This window comes from Ruditapes philippinarum, unplaced genomic scaffold (assembly GCF_026571515.1).
Source record: "Ruditapes philippinarum isolate M1 unplaced genomic scaffold, ASM2657151v2 ctg13659_1_1_1_1, whole genome shotgun sequence".
NCBI classification, from domain to species: Eukaryota; Metazoa; Mollusca; class Bivalvia; order Venerida; family Veneridae; genus Ruditapes; species Ruditapes philippinarum.
Window position 1 is genome coordinate 1 of NW_026859248.1, and position 24,710 is coordinate 24,710.

General features: G+C 32.0%; 1 protein-coding gene across 1 annotated transcript; it reads right to left on the bottom strand.

The window, feature by feature from the left end:
- Positions 1-5,263: 5,263 nt before the first annotated feature.
- LOC132755790 (iron-sulfur cluster assembly 1 homolog, mitochondrial-like) lies at positions 5,264-22,997 on the bottom strand. The gene is made up of 4 exons (XM_060746709.1): positions 22,899-22,997; positions 8,133-8,186; positions 6,796-6,901; positions 5,264-5,792 (listed from the first exon to the last, which is right to left on the bottom strand). Exons 1-4 carry the CDS (start codon positions 22,980-22,982, stop codon positions 5,644-5,646), a joined length of 393 nt encoding a protein of 130 aa, XP_060602692.1. The 5' UTR covers positions 22,983-22,997; the 3' UTR covers positions 5,264-5,643.
- Positions 22,998-24,710: the final 1,713 nt, after the last annotated feature.

Sequence of the window (24,710 nt, forward strand, 5' to 3'; positions counted from 1 at the left end):
TTGGTGATCATCCATCCAGTAGTTCTGTAGAAGAAGATGTTTAAAGGTTTTCTATTTTTAGCCCTAGAGACCCCTAAAAGGGGCCAATCAAATTAATATGAGCAAACTTGATAAAAGACTACCCAAGAATGCTACAGACAAAGTTTGGTGATCATCCATCCTTTAGTTCTGTAGAAGAAATGTTTAAAGGTTTTTCTATTTTTAGCTCTGCTGACCCCTAAAAGGGGCCAATTGGAATGACATGAGCAAATTCAAGTGTGACTTTCACAAGGATGCTACAGACCAAATTTGAAGTAAATCTGCTTGGTAGAGAAGAAGACAATTGTTGACGCATGACGACGGACGACGGACGACAAAAGACTCGAGATCTATGTCAGTAACGTTAATCAATGTGTTAAGTACTAAAATACTGATATTTTTTACAGTCGCACAATTTTTTTTTAATTTTCATAATTATGATTTACATGTATAACAGTTGAAATCATACGATGCTTGTTTATATAGTTGTTTTGTATTGTTAAACCACTTATTATCTATTAAAAATTAACTTATGCTTATTGGATTCAGAGTCAACTCGTCCCCTGGTTAACTCGTCCTCTGGTCAACTCGACACCTTTTTGGTCAACTCGTCCCTTGGACAACTCGTCCCTTGGACAACTCGTCCCCTGGTCAACTCGTCCCCAACTCGTCCCCTATATTTTATTATTATTTGTTTTTCATATAGTTCATAAATTATTATAGACTGTTAAAGAAATATATTATGAAATTACTGAATTGGACATATTTTGACGCTTTTTGTATGCGAAAATCTGGAGGTTTTTTTTTGTTGTTAATTAAATATATCATGACACGTGCCTTTGGTTATTAAAGTAAACACATAGTAATTTGATAATAGGATTAAAGACACATTTGCCTCTGTGGTTGGATACATATTTATATATTTAAAGAACGCGTGTCGATCTTTAATTTGAAATTATACAAATCGCGTGAAAATCGTGCCAAAGGTTGTTATAAAATTTTATTTTCCAAATGTGGAATTTGTTTTTGATGGTGTATGGTCAAATATATGAAAATGTTGAATTAAATACAAATAATACATTTAATATGTTGACTTGTTTTATACAAGAACTCGGTTTTATACAGCTCCTCTTTGAGATCAATTTAAAGACTTATTTATGGAAATTTAATATAAATCTTTACTAAATGGCAATTGAATATTTGGTAATTACTTTATGTTTTCAATCAGTTAATATCCACGGCAAATATTATTGTACAGATTTTTTTATTTTTTAAAAATATTGAAAAAAAATAAATAAATAAATAAATACTAACTCTTTCAAAAGGTATGTATGTATATACAACTCCTATGATAATGGACCATAATATTACAATGAAATGCAATTTTAAAAAATCAGAAACTTAATAAATTCATTAAATTTGGCTTTATACCCTTTACAAAAAGATAATAACAAATAAAAATTCTTTGACAATTTTTATTCCAATACACTATATAAGATGCAGTCTATATAAATCCAACAATATGGAATTCTAAGAAATTATTAATATGCACTATAAAAAAATAATCCAATGTTGATATAACGTACAACGCAAATATGATTTTAAGAATAAATCTCTTTTTTTTTTCAATGCGTTTATTTAAGGTCGCCGCCGGAAAGCCCATATGGGCGACTGTACACTCAAGTCGGGCCATCCTAGAGCGTCCCGCCGAGATTTTTTCGTCGATTTTTTTCCAGCTTTATTGGTGGAGGAAGACCTTATATTTATCAAGGCAACTTTTATATTGACAATTTCACAACAAACAATTATCATGTTTTTAATTGATCCTTCTATAATGAGATCAATACGCACCGACATAAAGTTTTTAGCACTTCTAATTTCTGTTAATCTGTCGTCAATCTTTAATCCATTCAGGGAGGAGGTAAAAATCAAAGAGTTGTACCTAATTTTAGTTTTAATTATCATTAAAACTCCGATTAATTAAACATTAATTGAATGTTTGCAAACTTACCTGTCTTTGTAGTTTGACATCAAAGCACGTGTGCTTAGATAAAGATCATTAAAATTTAACGTAAAAAGACGTTATTTTATTAATATTTTCATTATTCTTTTACATAAAAGTACTATTTAAAGACATTGATTTACAACATAATTGTGACGAATAGGTCGAAAGTAGGGGACGAGTTGACCATATTAGGGACGAGTTGACTCTTTGAGGACGAGTTGACCAAAAGTAGGGGACGAGTTGACGATAAAGGTGACGAGTTGACCAGAGGACGAGTTGACCAGGGGACGAGTTGACCGGATATCGCTTATTGTAAGTGTGTTTGAACAAAGGATCAGCCACATCATAATAAAATATTTGAAAAATGACACTGAAAATGAAACTGCATCGCTAATAACTATATTAAAATCTGTTAAACGGCCGTTAATGTCCCGTTTGAAATGATCGTTTAACTCAGATTTCTTTTTGTGATATGCATGTGGGCTATCATCGTTATGCTGTGGCTCGGACGACGGGATTAAGTGCATTTAATGTAAGAAGTAACGGCGCATGGTTGCATTCAAAAGAATGTAGTCTATTGTACTTAAGTATAAAAATGATCTACAATAACTAGGTGCATTTTTGTACATTTGCAAAAATCAAGCATTTTTGTTACATTACTCAAAGGATCTTGGGAGGCCCTGAATACTGCCAAATCAGGAATATATAATCATCATAGTCAATATCATTAACATTTCGGTCACAGAGACCAAAATCAAGCTTGTTCTCTCAGTTCCAACAACTAATCATTTCATAAGTGTCACTTTTTAGGGTTTCAGAACGCCAGTCTGCTAGCTAATTGTTGTTGTTGTTTTTTTGTTGTTTTTTAGCTCGACTTTTTTTTTTTGAAAAAAAAGTAGAGGTATTGCTATAGTCGCGGCGGCGTTGCCGTCCGCAAACTTGTACCTGGATCATAACTTTTTGTTTCTTTGTGTATTGTCTTCATAATTGGCCACAACAACCCTTGGAGTAGACCACACTAACCTTGACCTTCATCCATAAATGACCTTGACCTTCAAGGTTAAAAAGTCCAAATTTTGCTTGTTCATGCTGTTATTGGCTGTAAATTTGTTATTTTTGAATGGCTTGTCTTCCAACTTGAACATAATAATCTTCAAAGATATCCCTTAAATATAACCAGACAGACCTTGACCTTCACTCATAAATGACCTTGACTTTGAAGGTCAAATTATTGAAATTTTCATTTTTTTGGCTATTATTGGCTGTAACTTTGTTATTTTTGAATGGATTGTCTTCAAATTTGAACATAATAATGTTCAAGGATAACCCTTAAAAATAACCAGACAGACCTTGACCTTCACTCATTAATGACCTTGACTCTGAAGTTCAAATTATTGAAATTTTCATTGTTTTGGCTGTAACTGGCTGTAACTTTGCTATTATTGAAGGGATCAACTTCATGTAATAATAGAACATACTTAAGGGTTTATCAAACACTTGGGCTCTTGACACCACCACGTGACTTCACCACATGACTTCGCCATGTGACACCCCCACGTGACACCACCACGTGACACCATGTGTCAACCACCACGTGACTCCACCACATGTAACTATTTATAGAATTTTCTATTTATAGAATTGCGTGTTTCTTTTTATAGAATCACGTGTTTCTATTTAAAATATATAGACAAAACTAATGTGACGAGACAGACCGATTTATTTTAAAAAAAAGGAAACGTTAAGATTTTTGTTCAAACATTTCTTTGTTTGCTTTTAGAGAAAGTAAAAAGTCGAGCGTTGCCCCCACCCGGCGGTGGCTCCTGTTAAGCACAGTCGCTAATTGAGAACAAAAGTTTTTGTAGCAAACGTCTGGTAAAATCTTCATTTGATGTGTCATCAGAAATATCAAAGGTTTTAGAAATTTCATTGATGAAGGACTTGGTAAAATCATTGATAGTTTTAGTTGTTTCTCTGGTTACTTTGTATTTTTATTTGAATGTGTCCCTCTTCTAAGTGAAACATGTTGTCACAATTTTCATATAGGTATAGCTGTCATCTTAATCACTAGGATGTAAGTTGTTTTGCTCACAGCAAGTAAAATGGTTACTGGTATATTTGAAAAGGGACATTTTGATTGAGGGCAATACACATGTTATACATAATACAGTTTTCAGTAGATACTCCACTTACACTGTGACTAGTAAAAGTATGGTAACAGATGAAAATGACAATGTATTTTTTTTTTCTTAAATTTTAATTTGTTTTAAAAAAAACCATTCAATAACACATCTTTGAAATTTATAAAGATAATAAAAAATGCGCACAAAGTTACAAATGCATTTCACAATTATTGAATGCACAAAAACAGATCATAACAAATGTACAACATATATTTTTATTTGCCTTTGCTGCAGACATTGTTCCATTGAAAGAGAACTTGTAAACACTGGAAGATGTACTTATACTTCTATTAAACAGATGAAAGAGATTTTGATATTCAAATAGTAATCATACAATTATACAATAAAAAAAACCTACAATGTGTACCAAACCTTGACAAACACACATAAGTAAAATATAAGTTGTGATTATCTCCCTCTATTTTCGAAAAACCATGGAAATCGCAATTATAAACTGCATAAAATCTTAACTCGAAAATGAATCTACACAAAATACAAAAGAATAATCACTATTAAATACCTGGGTGCGGAAGATTTAAATATATCTTTCTGTTAAAAACACAAAACTTTCCAATTATAATAAAAGTATCCTTATCTTATCCTTATGAAACTTGTATTCAATTAAAGTTGATTTTACTAGGCTAGGATGTCACAAAGCAGTGTGTGTAATAGGTCAAGTTACTCCTAATAATTACCCGTTTTTTATTATATACCTTGTTGAATTTTAATTATTTAACAACTGTAACGTAGCTGCTATTACCTTAGCAACAACATATTAGAGATTGCACTGTTATGTTGCAGATTGTCATTCTGCCAGGTCACATACAAATATTTTTTTTTTTAAATTTTATCAAACATACTATAACTTATATCATTTATTTCAAGCATTTTAACCATATAAATTTACGGAAAGTCAAACAATTTTATTTTAAATGTTCAAAGAAAGTCAAACTTTTTTTTTAATATTCAATAAACTTATAAATCTTTCAGATTCAAAAATAAGTGTGATTAACAATTTGTACAGCTAATTTCAAAACTCAACAGTAGCTGTTTTAATTCTATATTGTTTTTTTTAATAACAATCAATACATTGAAGTACTGGTTCCATTGTAATGTTGCAACCCTTATTTATATGACATACCAATATAGAAATGAGATATAATTATTGACCTGCTTAACTTCTACTATCAACATTTTATGAAATGTACATGCTGTGAGACTCTTACTATATAGAAAAATTCTGTGGTGGCAAATATTCTCATGAAGCACAACTTGACAAATATAAAATAACTTATAAATAAACAACAGGTCCATCATTTGCACTCTTATTCACACACTTATCAGTCACATTTCATATTAACTTCATTCAAACTATAACAGTAACCCCTTCTTCAGAAATACTTTTGAAGTTAAATTTATAACTATTTTTAACTTTTATCATACACTAAAACTTTCACCACAGCCACAAGTTCCTTTTATATTAGGATTATTAAACACAAATTCTGCTGAAAGTTTATCTTCCACATAATCCATTTCTGTTCCTAATAAAGTCAATTGTGCTTTTGCATCTATCACTACTTTTACACCTGAAAATAAGAATAAAATAAATAAGAATTGCAATGCTAGTAAAGAACAATTAACATCAGAAATCAACCAAGCACCTTTTCACTTCACTCTATTGTCTTCAAACTCCTCCCCGATAGGAGCTGACGGAGAAGTCACTTCTCCTAGCTAGAGCCCTGTGATGATAAAGTAATTCTAGTGTAGTAACCCCGCCCCCATTCCCCAAATTTATTAAGTTAAATTTTAATGTAGTTTACACCAATAAATTCAAGTTGGATTTTAAAACTTCCTGAATTGCCATTCATCCTTCTATTTCATAAATCTATTCCTATGAAATTTCTAAATTTCTATGTATTTATTTTATATAGTTTGTAAGTCACATTTTAACTATATATGAGCCGCATCACGACAAAATCGACATAATGGGTTTGCGACCAGCATGGATCCAGACCAGCCTGCACATCAGAGCAGTCTGATCAGGATCCATGCTGTTCACTATCAGTTTCTCTAAGTGTTATAGGGTTTGCGGATGCGCAGGCTGGTCTGGATCCATGCTGGTCGCAAACCCATTATGATGGTTTTGTTGTGACAAGGCTCATATGTCATACACACACTGCAAAAGAAATACAGCAACCTTTACTGATTGAGAAAGACCTTTAAAGCCTCTCTTTTTATTCTTTAAAACAGTGCCTCTCTAAGCATTCTTTAAAATATAAAATTGTATGGCAAGCTTGAATTTAAAAAATAAAAATGAATTTAAACAATACCTATAAACAATTACATGTATGTTCATAACTTTATTTGGACAAAAGAACATCCTGTATGGTACATAAATTAAAATTAATTACATAAATTAAAATTAATTAAATAAATTAAAATCAATTGTTGCAATATAAAAAAGGTACCATGTCAGATTCTAGAATATCCAGGCAGTGATAGGCACTTTTAATAATTTCTGTTGACTTTTAAAGGTTTAGAATTTAAAATAAAGAAATCCTGATGGACAAGTTAAGCTGTTGGACCTACCATCTTGCTCCACTATTTCATCAAACTTTCCTTTATCATTGCAGTAATCTAAAGTGTATGTCAAACCATTACATCCTCGAGTCTTCACACCAATCTTTAAACCAACCTGTAATTCAGGAAAACATGACTGAGCCACATCACAACAAAACCAACATAATGGATTTGCAACCAGCACGGATCCAGACCAGCCTGCACATCCATGCAGTCTGATCAGGATCCATGCTGTTTGCTGTCAGTTTCTCTACTTGTTGAGGGTTTGTAAGCTAACAGCATGGATCCTGATCAGACTGCACGTATGCGCTGGCTGGTCTGGATCCATGCTGGCCGCAAACCCATTATGTTGGTTTTGTCGTGACGCGGCTCATGTAAATATACAGCAATATAAATTATAACTGTGTATCTGTTTTTTTATACAGATTTTGACATTTCTGGTCGAATCTTTGTAGTCAGTCTACCTAGCTGGCTTTCCTGGATAACTGACCAGTAATTATCAACTTCTCAACACTAAGCCCACATGATTTCTGATACAGCTGTGGTGAGAGGCAAATAATCATTAAACTCAATGTCTGTGATCAATTGTCAACTAGAGATACTGTCTTGTGCAAGGATCAAACCAGCAACTCCTGAATAACAAATTTGATGCTCGAACAATTGAGCTAAGTGGGCATACTTAATAAATTATCTCTTTAAAGAGCACATTTTTTTCTATAAACAGCAAAAGAGTTTTGCAACTTTGCTCCAATTTTATGGAACCTTTTAGATAATTACATGCCAGATTTTATCAATAAAACTGACCAAAACATTGTGCAAATTTAAGATCTATTAACACAAGAAGTTTGAAAAAGGAATTTCTACACCTTACAATTATATAACAATATGTTATAACTAAAGTCAATACAATATTATAAGAATCTTACACCTGCTTTCAGTACAGTTCAGAGCACTGTATCTAGCTCACGGGTATCTTTTTACTCCTCTTATGAGGCTACGCAGAGTTCAACTTAACAGTTAAGCAAGCGTTAGAACTTAGATATTCCTGGCTGTATTGACAGCCTGTGTTTGATTTTTTTTCTTGCATACATGTATTACATATAAATCATAAGAAATTACAGAAACTAGAATTCCATTTAGCATATTTTTTTTTCTTAGGGTAACATACGAATCACAATGGCAAAATGACATTCGGAACCTAATCCCTAAATTCAATTATTAAAGAGACACAGGAATTACTTCAATTCTACAGGGAGAGGGGTGTAATATGGATTTTTCTACCACTGGTGTAAATAGTAGAAACTCCTGTCTGATATGCAAGAAATAAAGATTATAAATACACTCACCATGTTTGGTTTCTCTAACATCAATTCTTTCACTTTTTTAACAGCAGAATTAGTCTGTAATAAAGTAAATATAAGGATATTGATATTCTACAACTTAATGAACAAGATGCTTATATAAATTTAAACCATCTGTTTTTTGTAGCAACCCAGCAGTAAATCTAATTGCTCAAAGCCCTGCACTTTGATACATTAATATTAATGTTGGTCAAACAACAAATGTAGAGCTTTTTTATAATTTATTAATTGATAAACATAAAAAAGAATGAAAGTGAAAACAAGAAGTAAGGTAAAAAAAAGTCAATGATGCTGGATGCAACATACAATATCTTTCTGTCTCTGGCCGTTAACAGTAGTCAAATTTTCTGAAAACTAATTTAAAGCTAGATTTCTCAGTTATGATTATAGAGTTTATGTGAATTGATATTACTAGATTTTTTTTCTGGGTAGTTCTAAGAATATGACATTTGTCTTGATGGAAATGCATCAGACCAATGCATCAGCCAGTCTCCTCAACTTACATGCAACATACAGGTCTGATTGTAGAGACTGAGTCTTTAAGGCTTTTTAAATGATACTATAGTCAGTAAAGAGTCTTAAATTATTAAGATAGATACCACATACTCCAGCACAACAGCCCGAGTTATATCCTCGAGAGAGACGGTTAAAAGTCAGCACAGGTAAACTTTGCCGGCTATTAAAAAAAAATTTCTAGGTTCACTATTAAATAATCTATCAGCATAATACTAATAGATACTGTTTATGTCAGCTATTTTATGACACAATAATTAATTATTCAGAAAACATTTGTTCTGTTAACCATGTGATTTTAACAACATTTAAGACAAAGACAAGAACCAAACATAACTCAAGTACCTACAAATTGTAATTCTGTACCTTGACCTTTGACTTAAGATCCTCAAAATATACAGAGGATATTTACTAGTTAATATGACCAACAACCACGCCAAGTAGGAGTGTAAGCGGGCAGCACGAAATGCCCAAATATTGCCCAAATATACCAAAACTACTAAAAACTAGACCTATCACTGAAGGTGATTAATACCCCCAACAAACGTCTTTGACTTTTTGAAAAATAAGTGGTCTGAAGAAAAATTTGAACTCAACATATTATATAGTAAATGAAGTATAAACTTTGTACAAAGAATTATTTCAATTAATTGAAATCCCAACCGGGGTCTTCATATAAGCTTCCTATACACCAAGTTTGATTCCTAACTCTAGTTATTGTCTAGACACCATTTTTCTATTTTTAGTAATGGTGACCTTAACCTTGACCCCAGGCAGTCCAAATGCAATACCAAACAGGGTCTTCATATATGCTTGCTATACACTAAGTTTGATTACTATATCACATTCCTAATTCAAGTTATTGTACGGAAACAATAACAATAACGGTGACCTTGAACCCAGGGGGTCCAAATGCAATATTAACCATGGTCTTCATATAAGCTTTCTCTAGACTACACAAAGTCTGATTACAATATCTCATTCTAACTCTAGTTATTGTCCGGAAACCATTAGGACTGTGCATTGCCATTTTTTTCTGTCACAATACATGTCACGATACTTGTATTTCAAAACGATGCGATTCACGATATGTATTGCATACTTTGATTAAATGCGATGCATATTGCGATTCTTATGTTTCGATGCAATACGTATCACAATACTGACTTTCAGACTTTATCTTTATAAAACTTGGTCATTTGTTCACAGTATAATTACGAATAATGTAATATAAAACTATTACAATAACAAAACCTTGTTATTATAACTTCTGTTCAAGTTTTGATCTTTCAGCAATTTACATTACTTATTACTTAAGGATTTTTACTTTTTACTTAAAGGATTAAAGGTATTTTTCATTATACCATAACTATTAGTGTATTGCGATACTTTCCCGCTATATCGATGCATCGGGTGGTGAAATATGTATTGCATCCTGATATATTGGAATTTATAAATTCATTACGATGCATACATCGAGGACTGGGCAGATCGCGGTGTATCGATGCATCGATGAATCGCAACACCTGTAGAAACCATTCTTCTATTTTTAATAATGGTGACCTTCACCTTGATAGGTGGCGCAATAGCTCAGTTGGTTAGACCACTGGCTGTCACTCCTAAGGTCCCGGGTTCGATCCTGAGTAACACCCTTGGGATATTTCAGAGACACTTTCAGTGTATCCTGCCTAACTAGAGGTGTACTGGTAAGAAATCCAGGTAATCCTCGCATGTATAAGTGCTATACACTGGGCATGTAAAAGAACCAAGGGGTCTATTCAATAAGAGCTAGGGTATGGTTCCCGGATTCCTTTGTATCTCATAGCTTTCTCTGAATTGACTAGTCTATAGTCATGTCTACGTCCCCGCAAGGGGTTTGACATAAATGGAAGATGGATGGATAGATAGATAGACCCTTAGGGGTCTTAATTAAACCATGACTCTTTTGTTATCAAGAGACCCATACAAACATGAACATTTGTTCAATACTTAACGTTAAACACATATTCAAATGTACTAGGTTTTTGTTTTTATTCCTTGCATGAGTATCTTACGACAAGTTTGTTGCACCACCAGTATAATTCAATTCGCTATGGCATGTTTTACAAACCGCTTTTTTCTTTTTTTCAATTGAAATACTAAAGTATTTCCAAATATTGGAAGTAAATTTTGCTGGTTAAATTTTATATTGGCATGACTCCTTTACAGCCATTATTGCAGACAGGATGTGTAATGTCACACTGACGTAATTATCAACTTAAGTGTTGCAAATTTTGAATAATTAAAAATATAACCATCTATAAATGTCATGATATTATCAATCTATATATAGGGATATTTATTTTCATGTAAAAACATAGTGTTCAATAAAGATAGTGATTCCATTTTCGAAAACTAACGCCTTTCTAGCTCAGCATCAAGGCACTAGTTTGTTTGCTTCCTGTCTTTAATCGGCAAATTTATTTAGGTACACATTGCATAATTCATACTCAATTTTTTTTTTTTTTACTTTTAAAGTGTGAGAAACAGTGAATGTAAATAAACAAATAAAATTGCAATCCACGATCTCTGGACTGACGGATATTCGTACTTGATTTTCTTTTCGCATTGTGATTATCCGAGTACTTTGATACTCGCCCCAGCCCTAGTTGAGGGCATGTATGTGAAAAAGGCTGAAACGTCCAGGACGTGTAAAATGTCCAGGATGTGTAAAGGCCAGACACCGTGTAAAATAGTCCAAGATATTTTTATTATTGATACTTGTTTGAAGATTTCATATACTTCTAAAACCATGTTTTCAAGGAAATTATAATGTATCTGTGAGGGTACGTCGTAGTAGTTCTGGCTTCCAAAACTTTATACGCCGCTATTTAACATTTTTGTTTTTCATCTGATGCGGCATTAAAGTTTTGGATTAGACCCGTTATGAAACCTAACCAGAATAACATAAGTTGATTAATTCTTGTTTTTCACTTGCAAATACACTTGACCCAATCAATTCTTGTGCATTTTACGATAAAACAATTATTTTAATATCGTTCTATACCAATTAAAGTATCAAAATATTAATACTGTCATTAAAATTGCCTATTTAACTGTAAAACATCAATTTGTAGTCGGCCATGACATTCAGGTGCCACGTGAGACCTCGTATGACGTCATTCGCGGGAACAGATTTGAATAGAGTCGTGTACTATATTTAGAACATTTTGTTGACATGATTTCGATATTTTTATTCAAGATAATGTTTTTATTTATTTTCATTAATTTTTTAGCACATAAATATGATTTTATTGAATATAAAAGTCAGTAAATCACCCTTTTCAATATCTTTAAAAAAAGTATCCACATACTGCCAGTTTTCAATCACAACCACTTTTCAATCATCCCTAGAATTTTTTTATTTTTTGACCTTATTTGTCATGTAACCAAACTGTAAGCACATCTTGCATTTACCTTGACTACATTTATTAGCAGCAATGTCAATTATGGCGATAAAAAAGAAAATGCTAGCATTTTAGTTCAAAATATGTGAAATGTGTGTTTTCCACTAATCCTTTATTTAGCCAGTTACAAATCGCAATACTTTTCTAAAAATAATTGATTTACAGACTCAGTTTTTTGTCAGTCTGCTGAAATGGATATTAAGTTGGACAACTGTTTCAATATCTTGAAGTCATAATATATACTGCACTTCAAAAGCTATAATTTTAATATGTACATATTTTACCATACAATTCTTAATTGAAAGGTAATACATCAGTAAAGTAACAGTCACTTAAACAAGGAAAAACATTATCTTTGATAACTTTTCAGTAAGCATTCACTAGAATGGTGTCATATAGACCTTAAGATCCTAAAAATTTCTCGAGAACATGCTTTTTCTGTTATGCAAATTAAAATGTACATCCATACCCCAATTGTGACAGCTTTACCACTGCAAATAGATATCAAGATTAAAAAATGGCATTATAATTAGGTTAAAATTGTTTATTACCATTTATCTGAAGTTGAGTTTGTCAAAATTTCTCCATAATACATAACTGATTATATTTTAACATTGTATGACAATTTTTATGTGGTACAGTTTATATTTTGTTAACTGATTGAAAAGTGGTTGTGAAATTTTGAAGAACAGGAAAATGGGTCAGTAATGATTTGTCCTCGATTCATAATAATAATTCAGGTAAAATTTTAAAAAGTTGGTGCATTTATTAGCTAAAATGATAATATTTGCAGAATTGAAAGAGAATTTCTTTTAATATAATTTCAGTGTCAGTTATTGTAGAAAAATCTGTTAGCTGATCGGAAAGAGGCAGTACGGGGATAATTTATAAAAATATTGGAGGCACATGGGTTCATAAAGGTCAATCTCGTAATCACGTGGTCAAACATTTTGGCAGTATGGCGGCCAAGTGCCGAAATTTTTACCTGTCGGAAACTATTAGGTAGTTTATGTTCGTAATAAGATTTTTATTTGTCCATCCTTGGCTTATCAACAGATTATATATAGTTTTATCAAGGTATGCTTCACTTTACTTCATGGCATGTTCGATGAATAAATACAAGCATGTCAGATTCCTGGCACGATTATAATTATTGGTGGACTTTCCCTACGGGGTCATCTTCAGCATTCACGTCATGTCATAGTATATAAACGGGTACGCTTAAGACCTTAAGCTAACGTCGTATACTGGTGCCTCATATTTCCGTGGTACTTAAATGTTTAATACAAACAACAAAAGTTAAGAGGATAAAATTCTGGAAAACACAGTGAATATTGTAGGATAGACATGTTAATTGCATCATAGTTTATTCCATTTAATGTTTGCATGTAAGCAATTATGTATATACTCAACATCACTAATTCCGCGTCATCATTTATCTCACGGTAATGGCATATTTTCATGTTACTAGTGTTAAAATTGGTCAGAATTGACATATTTTATTCAAACACCATAACAACAAAGTTTTTTTGCAAAATAATTTAAATCTATAGATTTTTAAGTAAAACTGAACAACATTTTATAAACTTCTGCAAAAAACAACAATAGTTCATTAAATTTGTGCATACGTCTGAAACAATCATTATTTTCTAAATGTTTTTGTTTGTTGAAAAAATAAATTTTGAGTCACAATGTAAAAATACTTTTAATATTTAAAATTATGCAAAATAACTTAAAGAAATTTTAACTGAAACATGAAAAAACTGAAATAAAACACCATTACCGCGAGGTAAATGATGACATACTGTTTTCAAAATGGCCGACACATGGTTTACATCTGAAAAATTAAAACTAATTTTGATTGAATATATTGTTGTTTCCTTGTGTCATATAGCAGAAAAATGACTAAATGATACAGTTTATGACAGTTTTTGTATTGTAAGTTTATTGTTTGTGTTCTTTACTGCTTTAAAGTGTTAAGTACCGTGAACTAAGAGGAGCACAGTATACAACATTGTAATTAACACCCATCTGCTGCCTTGTGAGTAAATTTGTGTTCTCATATTTCCAAGGCAATTACATTTTAACAGTTTCAAAAGCAAAACCAATAGTAAACTTTATTTATTTGTACACCTATACCTAGGCTCATCTGAAAGGGGCCATTTTCTCTTTGGCATTTATCAAATACCTCAATGATTGTGTAACAAAAAAGATTTTTTTTAAAGGTATAAAATCTAAAAGAAAAATGGTAAAATATTAAATAACTTTGCTCTTAATCTGAATAAAATATTTATTTTTAGTTCTATATGTTACATTTCCATAAAAATACAATAAAATAGTAAAAGTAAAACTACTGGCAGGTTCATTAAGTCAAGGAGGCACTTTCGACTGTTTAAGCCATGTCCTACTAAACACTGCTAAGGACTGCTAAGGACCGCTAAGGACTGCTAAGGACTGCTAAGGAGCCACAAAGGACTACTAAAGAGGCACAAAGGACCTTAAAATACCTCCTAGGCCATTCTTATATAACATGGTATTATTTTTAGTGAAAAAAAAAATATAATTTTAAGAAAAAATATGATTTTGGTGAAAATTTTATGAGTTGTCGGACCGCTAAGGACTGCTCAGATACACAAAAGACTGCTAGGGAGGCACAAAGGACTTTAAATACCTCCTAGGGCATTTTTATAATACAAGGTAGTATGTTTAGTGACAAAAAATGTATAATTTTAAGGAAAAATATCATTTTAGTGATAAAATTTATGTTTTTGAAGAGTTGTCGGACCGCTAAGGACTGCTCAGGTGCACTAACAACTGCTAGGGAGGCACAAAGGACCTTCAAATCCCTCCTAGAACATTCTTATAATATATGGTAGTAAGTTAATAGACAAAAATGTATTATTGTAAGAAAAAAATATAATTTTGGTGATAGAATTTATGCTTTCGATGAGTTGCCGGACCGCTTAGGACTGCTCAGGTGCGAAAAGGACTGCTAGGCAGGCACAAAGACCTATAAATATTTCCTAGGGAGGCACAAAGGACCTTAAAATAACTGTTGGGGCATTCTTATACTTCATGGTAGTATGTTTAGTGACAAAAAATGTATAATTTTAAGGAAAAATATCATTATAGTGATAAAATTCATGTTTTTGAAGAGTTGTCGGACTGCTAAGGACTGCTCAGGTGCACTAACAACTGCTAGGGAGGCACAAAGGACCTTCAAATCCCTCCTAGAACATTCTTATAATATATGGTAGTAAGTTAATAGACAAAAATGTATTATTGTAAGAAAAAAATATAATTTTGGTGATAGAATTTATGCTTTCGATGAGTTGCCGGACCGCTAAGGACTGCTCAGGTGCGAAAAGGACTGCTAGGGACCTTAAAATATTTCCTAAGGAGGCACAAAGGACCTTAAAAAACCTGTAAGGGCATTCTTATAATACATGGTAGTATGTTTAGTGATAAAAAATGTATAATTTTAAGGAAAAATATCATAATAGTGATAAAATTCATGTTTTTGAAGAGTTGTCGGACCGCTAAGGACTGCTCAGGTGCACTAACAACTGCTAGGGAGGCACAAAAACCTTCAAATCCCTCCTAGAATATTCTTATAATATATGGTAGTAAGTTAATAGACAAAAATGTATTATTGTAAGAAAAAATATAATTTTGGTGATAGAATTTATGCTTTCGATGAGTTGCCGGACCGCTAAGGACTGCTCAGGTGCGAAAAGGACTGCTAGGGACCTTAAAATATTTCCTAAGGAGGCACAAAGGACCTTAAAAAACCTGTAAGGGCATTCTTATAATACATGGTAGTATGTTTAGTGATAAAAAATGTATAATTTTAAGGAAAAATATCATTATAGTGATAAAATTCATGTTTTTGAAGAGTTGTCGGACCGCTAAGGACTGCTCAGGTGCACTAACAACTGCTAGGGAGGCACAAAGGACCTTCAAATCCCTCCTAGAACATTCTTATAATATATGGTAGTAAGTTAATAGACAAAAATGTATTATTGTAAGAAAAAAATATAATTTTGGTGATAGAATTTATGCTTTCGATGAGTTGCAGGACCGCTAAGGACTGCTCAGGTGCGAAAAGGACTGCTAGGGACCTTAAAATATTTCCTAAGGAGGCACAAAGGACCTTAAAATACCTGTAAGGGCATTCTTATAATACAAGGTAGTATGTTTAGTGACAAAAAATGTATTATTTTAAGAAAAAATATCATTTTAGTGATAAAATTTATGTTTTTGAAGAGTTGTCGGACCGCTAAGGACTGCTCAGGTGCACTAACAACTGCTAGGGAGGCACAAAGGACCTTCAAATCCCTCCTAGAACATTCTTATAATATATGGTAGTAAGTTAATAGACAAAAATGTATTATTGTAAGAAAAAAATATAATTTTGGTGATAGAATTTATGCTTTCGATGAGTTGCCGGACCGCTTAGGACTGCTCAGGTGCGAAAAGGACTGCTAGGCAGGCACAAAGACCTATAAATATTTCCTAGGGAGGCACAAAGGACCTTAAAATAACTGTTAGGGCATTCTTATAATTCATGGTAGTATGTTTAGTGACAAAAAAAGTATAATTTTAAGGAAAAATATCATTATAGTGATAAAATTCATGTTTTTGAAGAGTTGTCGGACCGCTAAGGACTGCTCAGGTGCACTAACAACTGCTAGGGAGGCACAAAGGACCTTCAAATCCCTCCTAGAACATTCTTATAATATATGGTAGTAAGTTAATAGACAAAAATGTATTATTGTAAGAAAAAATATAATTTTGGTGATAGAATTTATGCTTTCGATGAGTTGCCGGACCCCTAAGGACTGCTCAGGTGCGAAAAGGACTGCTAGGCAGGCACAAAGACCTATAAATATTTCCTAGGGAGGCACAAAGGACCTTAAAATAACTGTTGGGGCATTCTTATAATTCATGGTAGTATGTTTAGTGACAAAAAATGTATAATTTTAAGGAAAAATATCATTTTAGTGATAAAAATTAAAATTCATGTTTTTTAAGAGTTGTCGGACCACTAAGAACTGCTCAGGTGCACTAACAACTGCTAGGGAGGCACAAAGGACCTTCAAATCCCTCCTAGAACATTTTTATAATATACGGTAGTAAGTTAATAGACAAAAATGTATTATTGTAAGAAAAAAATATAATTTTGGTGATAGAATTTATGCTTTTGATGAGTTGCAGGACCGCTAAGGACTGCTCAGGTGCGAAAGGACAGCTAGGGACCTTAAAATATTTCCTAAGGAGGCACAAAGGACCTTAAAATACCATAACTACTATATACAAAGACATACCCTGACAATAATGCAAGTATACATATTAATGTTTAAGCACATATCAATAATAAAGCCAGTCTTAAACACATATCAAAACATCTATATACATGAACACAGATCCTGACTTTACATATAAATGTACAAGCACATATAAAAAGAATATATATACAAACACATATCATTATGAATCGATCGCATTTTTTCATATACATGTATGTTGAAAATGTGTATATTGGCTGAACAAATTGTCCCTTCTGCACAGTAAATGGACTATCTATGTCAAATAATAAAGTTATTTAAATATCACAGAAAGGATAACTATTTGGATGAATATTCTGCAAATTGTCAATCTTAAAACAAGATACAAACACCAAATCATTCTTAAATCAAATATGCAAACACATTTCCTAAAAAAAAACATCAAAAATTATATGACTTTCTAATCCTTTTTTGTTCGAAAACCCAGAAATTACACGCCGCAGGGAGGCGTTTGTTACATTTTTGGGGGAAATGTTACACTAGATGTTCAAATCTCATAGTCCCTGGGATTTTGGTTTTAATATAATGATAATAGCTTTATTTGCTTTAAATAGTACATAATGTTCAATTAATGTAAACAAATAGAACAAATTTCAGCAAAAATACATAGAATCAAGCTCCTTGATCAAGGAGTTCCTTTCTTTTTGTATTTCAAAATGAAAAGTTGCATAGACATTTGAATGAACTGTTCTGAATTAAATAAGAACATTGATAATGAAAGGAAGATTCTTTATTTCCAGATAATGTTTTACCATTGTGTTAAAGAAAATTATCATACAGACAGTAACTTTCTATATATATTTACAAAACAATATAATATAGTGATATAATCAGATTTATGTTTTAAATAGATATTATACAGGCTGAAGTAAATTATAAGTTGTCATAAGCTTGAATTTCTATTTACTAAAATAGTAAATACCAACAAATAAAAATTTTCATTAAAAAATTTACAGATCTGCTTTTAAATTGTTGTAATTTATTACTACCAATTGATGAAATTTTATTTTTATTTATGTGAAACGTCAGTAACATTATTATATGAAGATGTTATTATGATTCAGTGTTATAAGTTCATTATTTCCCAGTATTGATAGTTCTCTATGTTAATGTTTCAGTATAAATGGACAGCTGATCATTCATTTAAATTTATAGAGTCAAAATATTTGTTTAGGACTTTGTTTACAAACAAATTTTAATTATTATCACTTTTTCATTACTGGGGTCATAACCATATATTAAAATCCTTTTTCTTATGATCTTCTTCCATTTCTTATAATAATTATATTGGTCAAGTGATATGACAATGTGCTGGAATATGGAGACAAATACTTTATTCAGGGTGGTGAAATATATTTGTTTTTTGGGTTTTTTTTTTTTCATTGACTATATATTTGGCCAATAAAAAAATGATGTTCAATAGATCCTTAGACTTTATTGATCTACAGCCTACTTAATAGGCATTCTCTAACAGAAAGTCCCTCCCACTGTTTTGAAGTATACCACCCTATATTGGCACCCCCACTGGTTTGTAATATATCACACATCCCAATATACAATACACAGCTCCCAATATACAGCTTGTTAACTTCCAATAATGTGCCAGCCCCATCTGTATGTATATAGTTAGGATCCTTATCCCACTGTTTTATGAGGGGCTGGGATAGATGATTTGTTTTTTATTGAAGTAAAAAGAATGATCTTAAAGAATCTATGTTTTAACCATTGATTAATTTTAACCACAATGTCACTTCAACATTCTATATATCCTACTTTAATAGTTTTCTGTGAATATATAGCCTGATAAGATTTATCATTCTGTTATGATTATTCTATTTAATTTTAGTGTGAAATATTTCTATGTACAGTTGCAAAGCTAACTACTTCCATATCATACAACATAAGAACAAGATAAGTTTAGTGTTATTGTAAAAAGAATCATTTGCTCATTTCTGTTACATCTGTCCACTTCAGTTCCTTAAAAAAAAATATTTATATATATATATTTTTATCACATAAACCCCGGCGCAGGAGAGTAATAAAGCCATTTAATAAAAACGATATTACACTAGTGTAATAACACTTTGACATGACGTCATTTGCGCTATATATAAACATAGCGTTACACTATCGGCGCATCATTGTAGAATTACTCATTTTAACAGTTCACTGTTCTTATTTTGTATATGTGATAAATAGAATATTATATTTGTGTAGATTCAATTCTAAATTAATATTGAACTCATTGAATAAAACAGTATTATGCTCGCCACAGCTCGCATAATATGATTTTATTCAACTCTTTCAATAAATTTAGTATTAAACTACACTCATTCAATATCCTCTATATATGTATCCTACCACTTAACATAAGAGCATTTACTTAAAGACCTAGTCAATTTTCACATCCTATGCAGTCCTGTTACTCATCCAAAACATAATAATCAACACCAAAATACATAAAAATAGAAAGATCACTAAACAAAATTAAATAGAATTACTATACTCAAATACTTATTAATTTAAGGTCTTTTGTGCCTCCCTAGCAGTCCTTTGTGCCCCTTAGCCGTCCTCCAATTCATCGAAAACATAAATTCTATCACCAAAATTATTTTTTATCTTAAAATATTACATTTTTTATCTATAAACCTACTACAATATATTATAATAATGCCCTAGGAAGTAACTAAAGGTCCTTTGTGCCTCCCTAGCAGTTCTTTGCGCACATGAGCAGTCCTTAGCGGTCTGGCAACTCATCGAAAACATAAATTCTATCACCACAATTATATTTTTTCTTAAAATTATACCTTTTTTCTCACTAAACATACTACCATATATTATAAGAATGCCCTAGGAAGTAATTTAAGGTCCTTTGTGCCTCCCTAGCAGTTCTTTGCGCACATGAGCAGTCCTTAGCGGTCTGGCAACTCATCGAAAACATAAAATCTATCACCACAATTATATTTTTTCTTCAAATTATACATTTTTCCTCACTAAACATACTACCATATATTATAAGAATGCCCTAGGAAGTAGTTTAAGGTCCTTGTGCCTCCCCAGCAGTTCTTTGCGCACATGAGCAGTCCTTAGCAGTCTGGCAACTCATCGAAAACATAAAATCTATCACCACAATTATATTTTTTCTTAAAATTATACCTTTTTTCTCACTAAACATACTACCATATATTATAAGAATGCCCTAGGAAGTAGTTAAAGGTCCTTTGTGCCTCCCCAGCAGTTCTTTGCGCACATGAGCAGTCCTTAGCGGTCTGGCAACTCATCGAAAACATAAAATCTATCACCACAATTATATTTTTTCTTAAAATTATACCTTTTTTCTCACTAAACATACTACCATATAATATAAAAATGCCCTAGGAAGTAATTTAAGGTCCTTTGTGCCTCCCTAGCAGTCCTTTGCGCACCTGAGCTCTCCTTAGCAGTCCAGCAACTCATCAAAAACATAAATTCTATCACGAAAATTAAATTTTTTCTTAAAATAATACATTTTTTGTCACTAAGCATACTACCATATATTATAAGAATGTTCTAAGAGTGATTTTAAGGTCCTTTGGGCCTCGCTTATAGTCTTTTGTGTACCTGAGCAGTCTTTAGCGGTCTGGCAACTCATCAAAAACATAAATTCTATCACCAAAATTATATTTTTTCTTAAAATAATACATTTTTTCTCACTAAACATACTACCATATATTATAAGAATGCCCTAGGAGATATTTAAATGTCCTTTGTGCCTCCCTAGCAGTCCTTTGTGCCCCTAGGAGGTATTTTAAGATTCTTTGTACCTCCCTAGCAGTCCTTAGCGGTCCTCCAATTCATCGAAAACATAAATTCTATCACCAAAATTATATTTTTTCTTTAAATAATACATTTTTTATCTATTAACTTACTACAATATAATATAAAAATGCCTTAGGAAGTAATTTAAGGTCCTTTGTGCCTCCCTAGCAGTTGTTAGTGCACCTGAGCAGTCCTTAGCGGTCCGGCAACTCATTGAAAGCATAAATTCTATCACCAAAATTATATTTTTTTTAAAATTATACATTTTTTCTCACTAAACATACTACCATATATTATAAGAATGCCCTAGGAGGTATTTAAATGTCCTTTGTGCCTCCCTAGCAGTCCTTTGTGCCCCTAGGAGGTATTTTAAGATTCTTTGTACTTCCCTAGCAGTCCTAAGCGGTCCTGCAACTCATCAAAAACATAAATTCTATCACCAAAATTATATTTTTTTCTTACAATAATACATTTTTGTCTATTAACTTACTACCCATATATTATAATAATGTTCTAGGAGGGATTTGAAGGTCCTTTGTGCCTCCCTAGCAGTTGTTAGTGCACCTGAGCAGTCCTTAGCGGTCCGACAACTCTTCAAAAACATGAATTTTATCACTATAATGATATTTTTCCTTAAAATTATACATTTTTTATCACTAAACATACTACCATGTATTATAAGAATGCCCTTACAGGTATTTTAAGGTCCTTTGTGCCTCCTTAGGAAATATTTTAAGGTCCCTAGCAGTCCTTTTCGCACCTGAGCAGTCCTTAGCGATCCGGCAACTCATCGAAAGCATAAATTCTATCACCAAAATTATATTTTTTTCTTACAATAATACATTTTTGTCTATTAACTTACTACCATATATTATAAGAATGTTCTAGGAGGGATTTGAAGGTCCTTTGTGCCTCCCTAGCAGTTGTTAGTGCACCTGAGCAGTCCTTAGCGGTCCGACAACTCTTCAAAAACATAAATTTTATCACTAAAATGATATTTTTCCTTAAAATTATACATTTTTTGTCACTAAACATACTACCTTGTATTATAAGAATGCCCTAGGAGGCATTTTAAGGTCCTTTGTGCCTCCCTAGCAGTCTTTTGTGTATCTGAGCAGTCCTTAGCGGTCCGACAACTCATAAAATTTTCACCAAAATCATATTTTTCTTAAAATTATAATTTTTTTTCACTAAAAATAATACCATGTAATATAGGAGAATGGCCTAGGAGGTATTTTAAGGTCCTTTGTGCCTCTTTAGTAGTCCTTTGTGGCTCCTTAGCAGTCCTTAGCGGTCCTTAGCAGTCCTTAGCAGTGTTTAGTAGGACCGGTTTAAGCCTGATACCTTGGAAATATGGGTACCACGGAAATATGAGGCACCAGTATAGTAACCAAAATCTGGCTTTAATACGACGGTGAGGGGAGTGCGCCTTAGTCACAAAGTTTTATGTAGATATTTTTGCTTACAATGTGGACTGTATCTCGAGAAAATGATTACATAAATGAAAATCTACTGTCTTAACTAAATTTTGTATAAATACCCCACCCATCAAACATGCACAATGACAATCAGACTATTACGCAAGAGTTTGAACGTGACAAATGGCATTTTTATGCAAATCATTGTTTAACTGAGAAATTTCATACCAAAATAAGTGGTGCTTTTGTCGGGATCATCGTCCTTTTCTTCGAGACTGCCCGAATAGTGGCACCAACAACTCTTGTTGCCATTTCACATTTCTTTCACTGATACTTCAGCAGTGTTTTGCTTTTGAGGGTCAAGGTCGATACTACGGTTCGGTTACTTCCGTTCTAGCAATCGCAACTACTCGGCCCTTTCCGTCAGTCTTCGGATTATTATGGATAATAGCCGTTCTAGTTCGCATCTTCTTGGTCTTTTCCGTCATATTTCGGCGTAATCTGGTTCCCTGTCCTATTATGGTTCCCATCCAAGATGTACTTTTTAGAAGTTCGCAGGGGACCAGTCTAATTTCGGCGATGCATTCCGAATGAGTTATCCGAAAGGAATATTTATTAACGAAATGACCTTTAATGTTTGCCCACATCTGTTTGAAAAAAAAAATTCATAACCGTAGCTGATTAATGTTTTCCATAATCTTTATTTGTTTTTTATTGATCATACATTAAGTTACATTAAGTTACGTCGCAAAGTTTAAAAATGACAGCTGATTTTTTAAACATTTTAGATAAGATTAAAGAAATAAAGTGATTGTGATACATAATAAAAGCATGATATAGGATTGTAAGTTTGAACATTAAGTATTGCAATTACCACTTGTTATCTGGTAATGAATGTTTGAAAATTCAGTTTTTATATTATCACTTGTTACCTGGAAATTAACGCTCATTAGCATTAAAACTTCGAAGAAATTTAAGCGATGACTAAAGAAATATAATAAACTTTTATTCCACAGAAAAAATATATACACTAGCTGGCTTAAACTGTATAGGCTTTTAGTTATTGATCATTACCTTCAAAATCTACTAAAATTATCTTCTTAACATTTGAAAACTTTTTAAATGGCATTCAAAATGAGTCTTAATACTAAATTCCAATAATATACGAGTGACATTAAAAAGTCCAAATTGAGACAACCATACGTTACTGCAATGATTATTTTCTAGTTCAATACACCGGTATTTGAAAACTGATCGACAAAAATAAATAAATTATACAAGAAATAAAAGTGTAATATTCTACTGTGCGAATATAACATCATTGAATATTTAATAAATAAATATTTTTTCCCGAAATTTAAACAAAGTTTGTCCACATTTTGGGAGGTTTGTATAGCCCGTTTGATCGTCTTTGAATATGCTTTATTAGTATCTTAAAATTATATTGAGATTGAACTAAGAATATTATCGAAATAATGAATTATAAGTACTTTTTTTTAAAAAAAGAAAAAGAAATATGCTGGCGATTTCGTCCTGTTCAATTATTTAATCGTCATTGCGAACAGATGGGCAGTATTTAATGTTTTAGGTAATTATATTAAAGAAGTATTTCAATTAAAAGTAAAATTTAAATTTCCAAAAATCGAAAATAGATGATAATTTGTAAATTAGATATCTGTTTTACACGGGCATAAAAACGATTAGCACCGCCGTTACATTAAATTTTCACCCTGTTGAAAATTACTCCAATGGTTATTTTTCAGTGTTGAGATCTGACACTGGGTCATTTTTCAACGTTGAGAATTGACCCTGCAAACAATTCAACATCAAATTATGATCAAAAAGTCGTTGAAAAATGATCGTGATCAATCGTTAGATTTTGATAAAATTATGGTCATTTTAAACAGTTAGTTAAATTTTAGTTTTAAAGGTGTGCACTTTAATATAATTATGACTTGTTTTCTAATCCTACTCAACGTTTCTATTTAATTCTAAATAAATAAGTTTACATGATTGGTTTAATATGGAATTTATGTATGC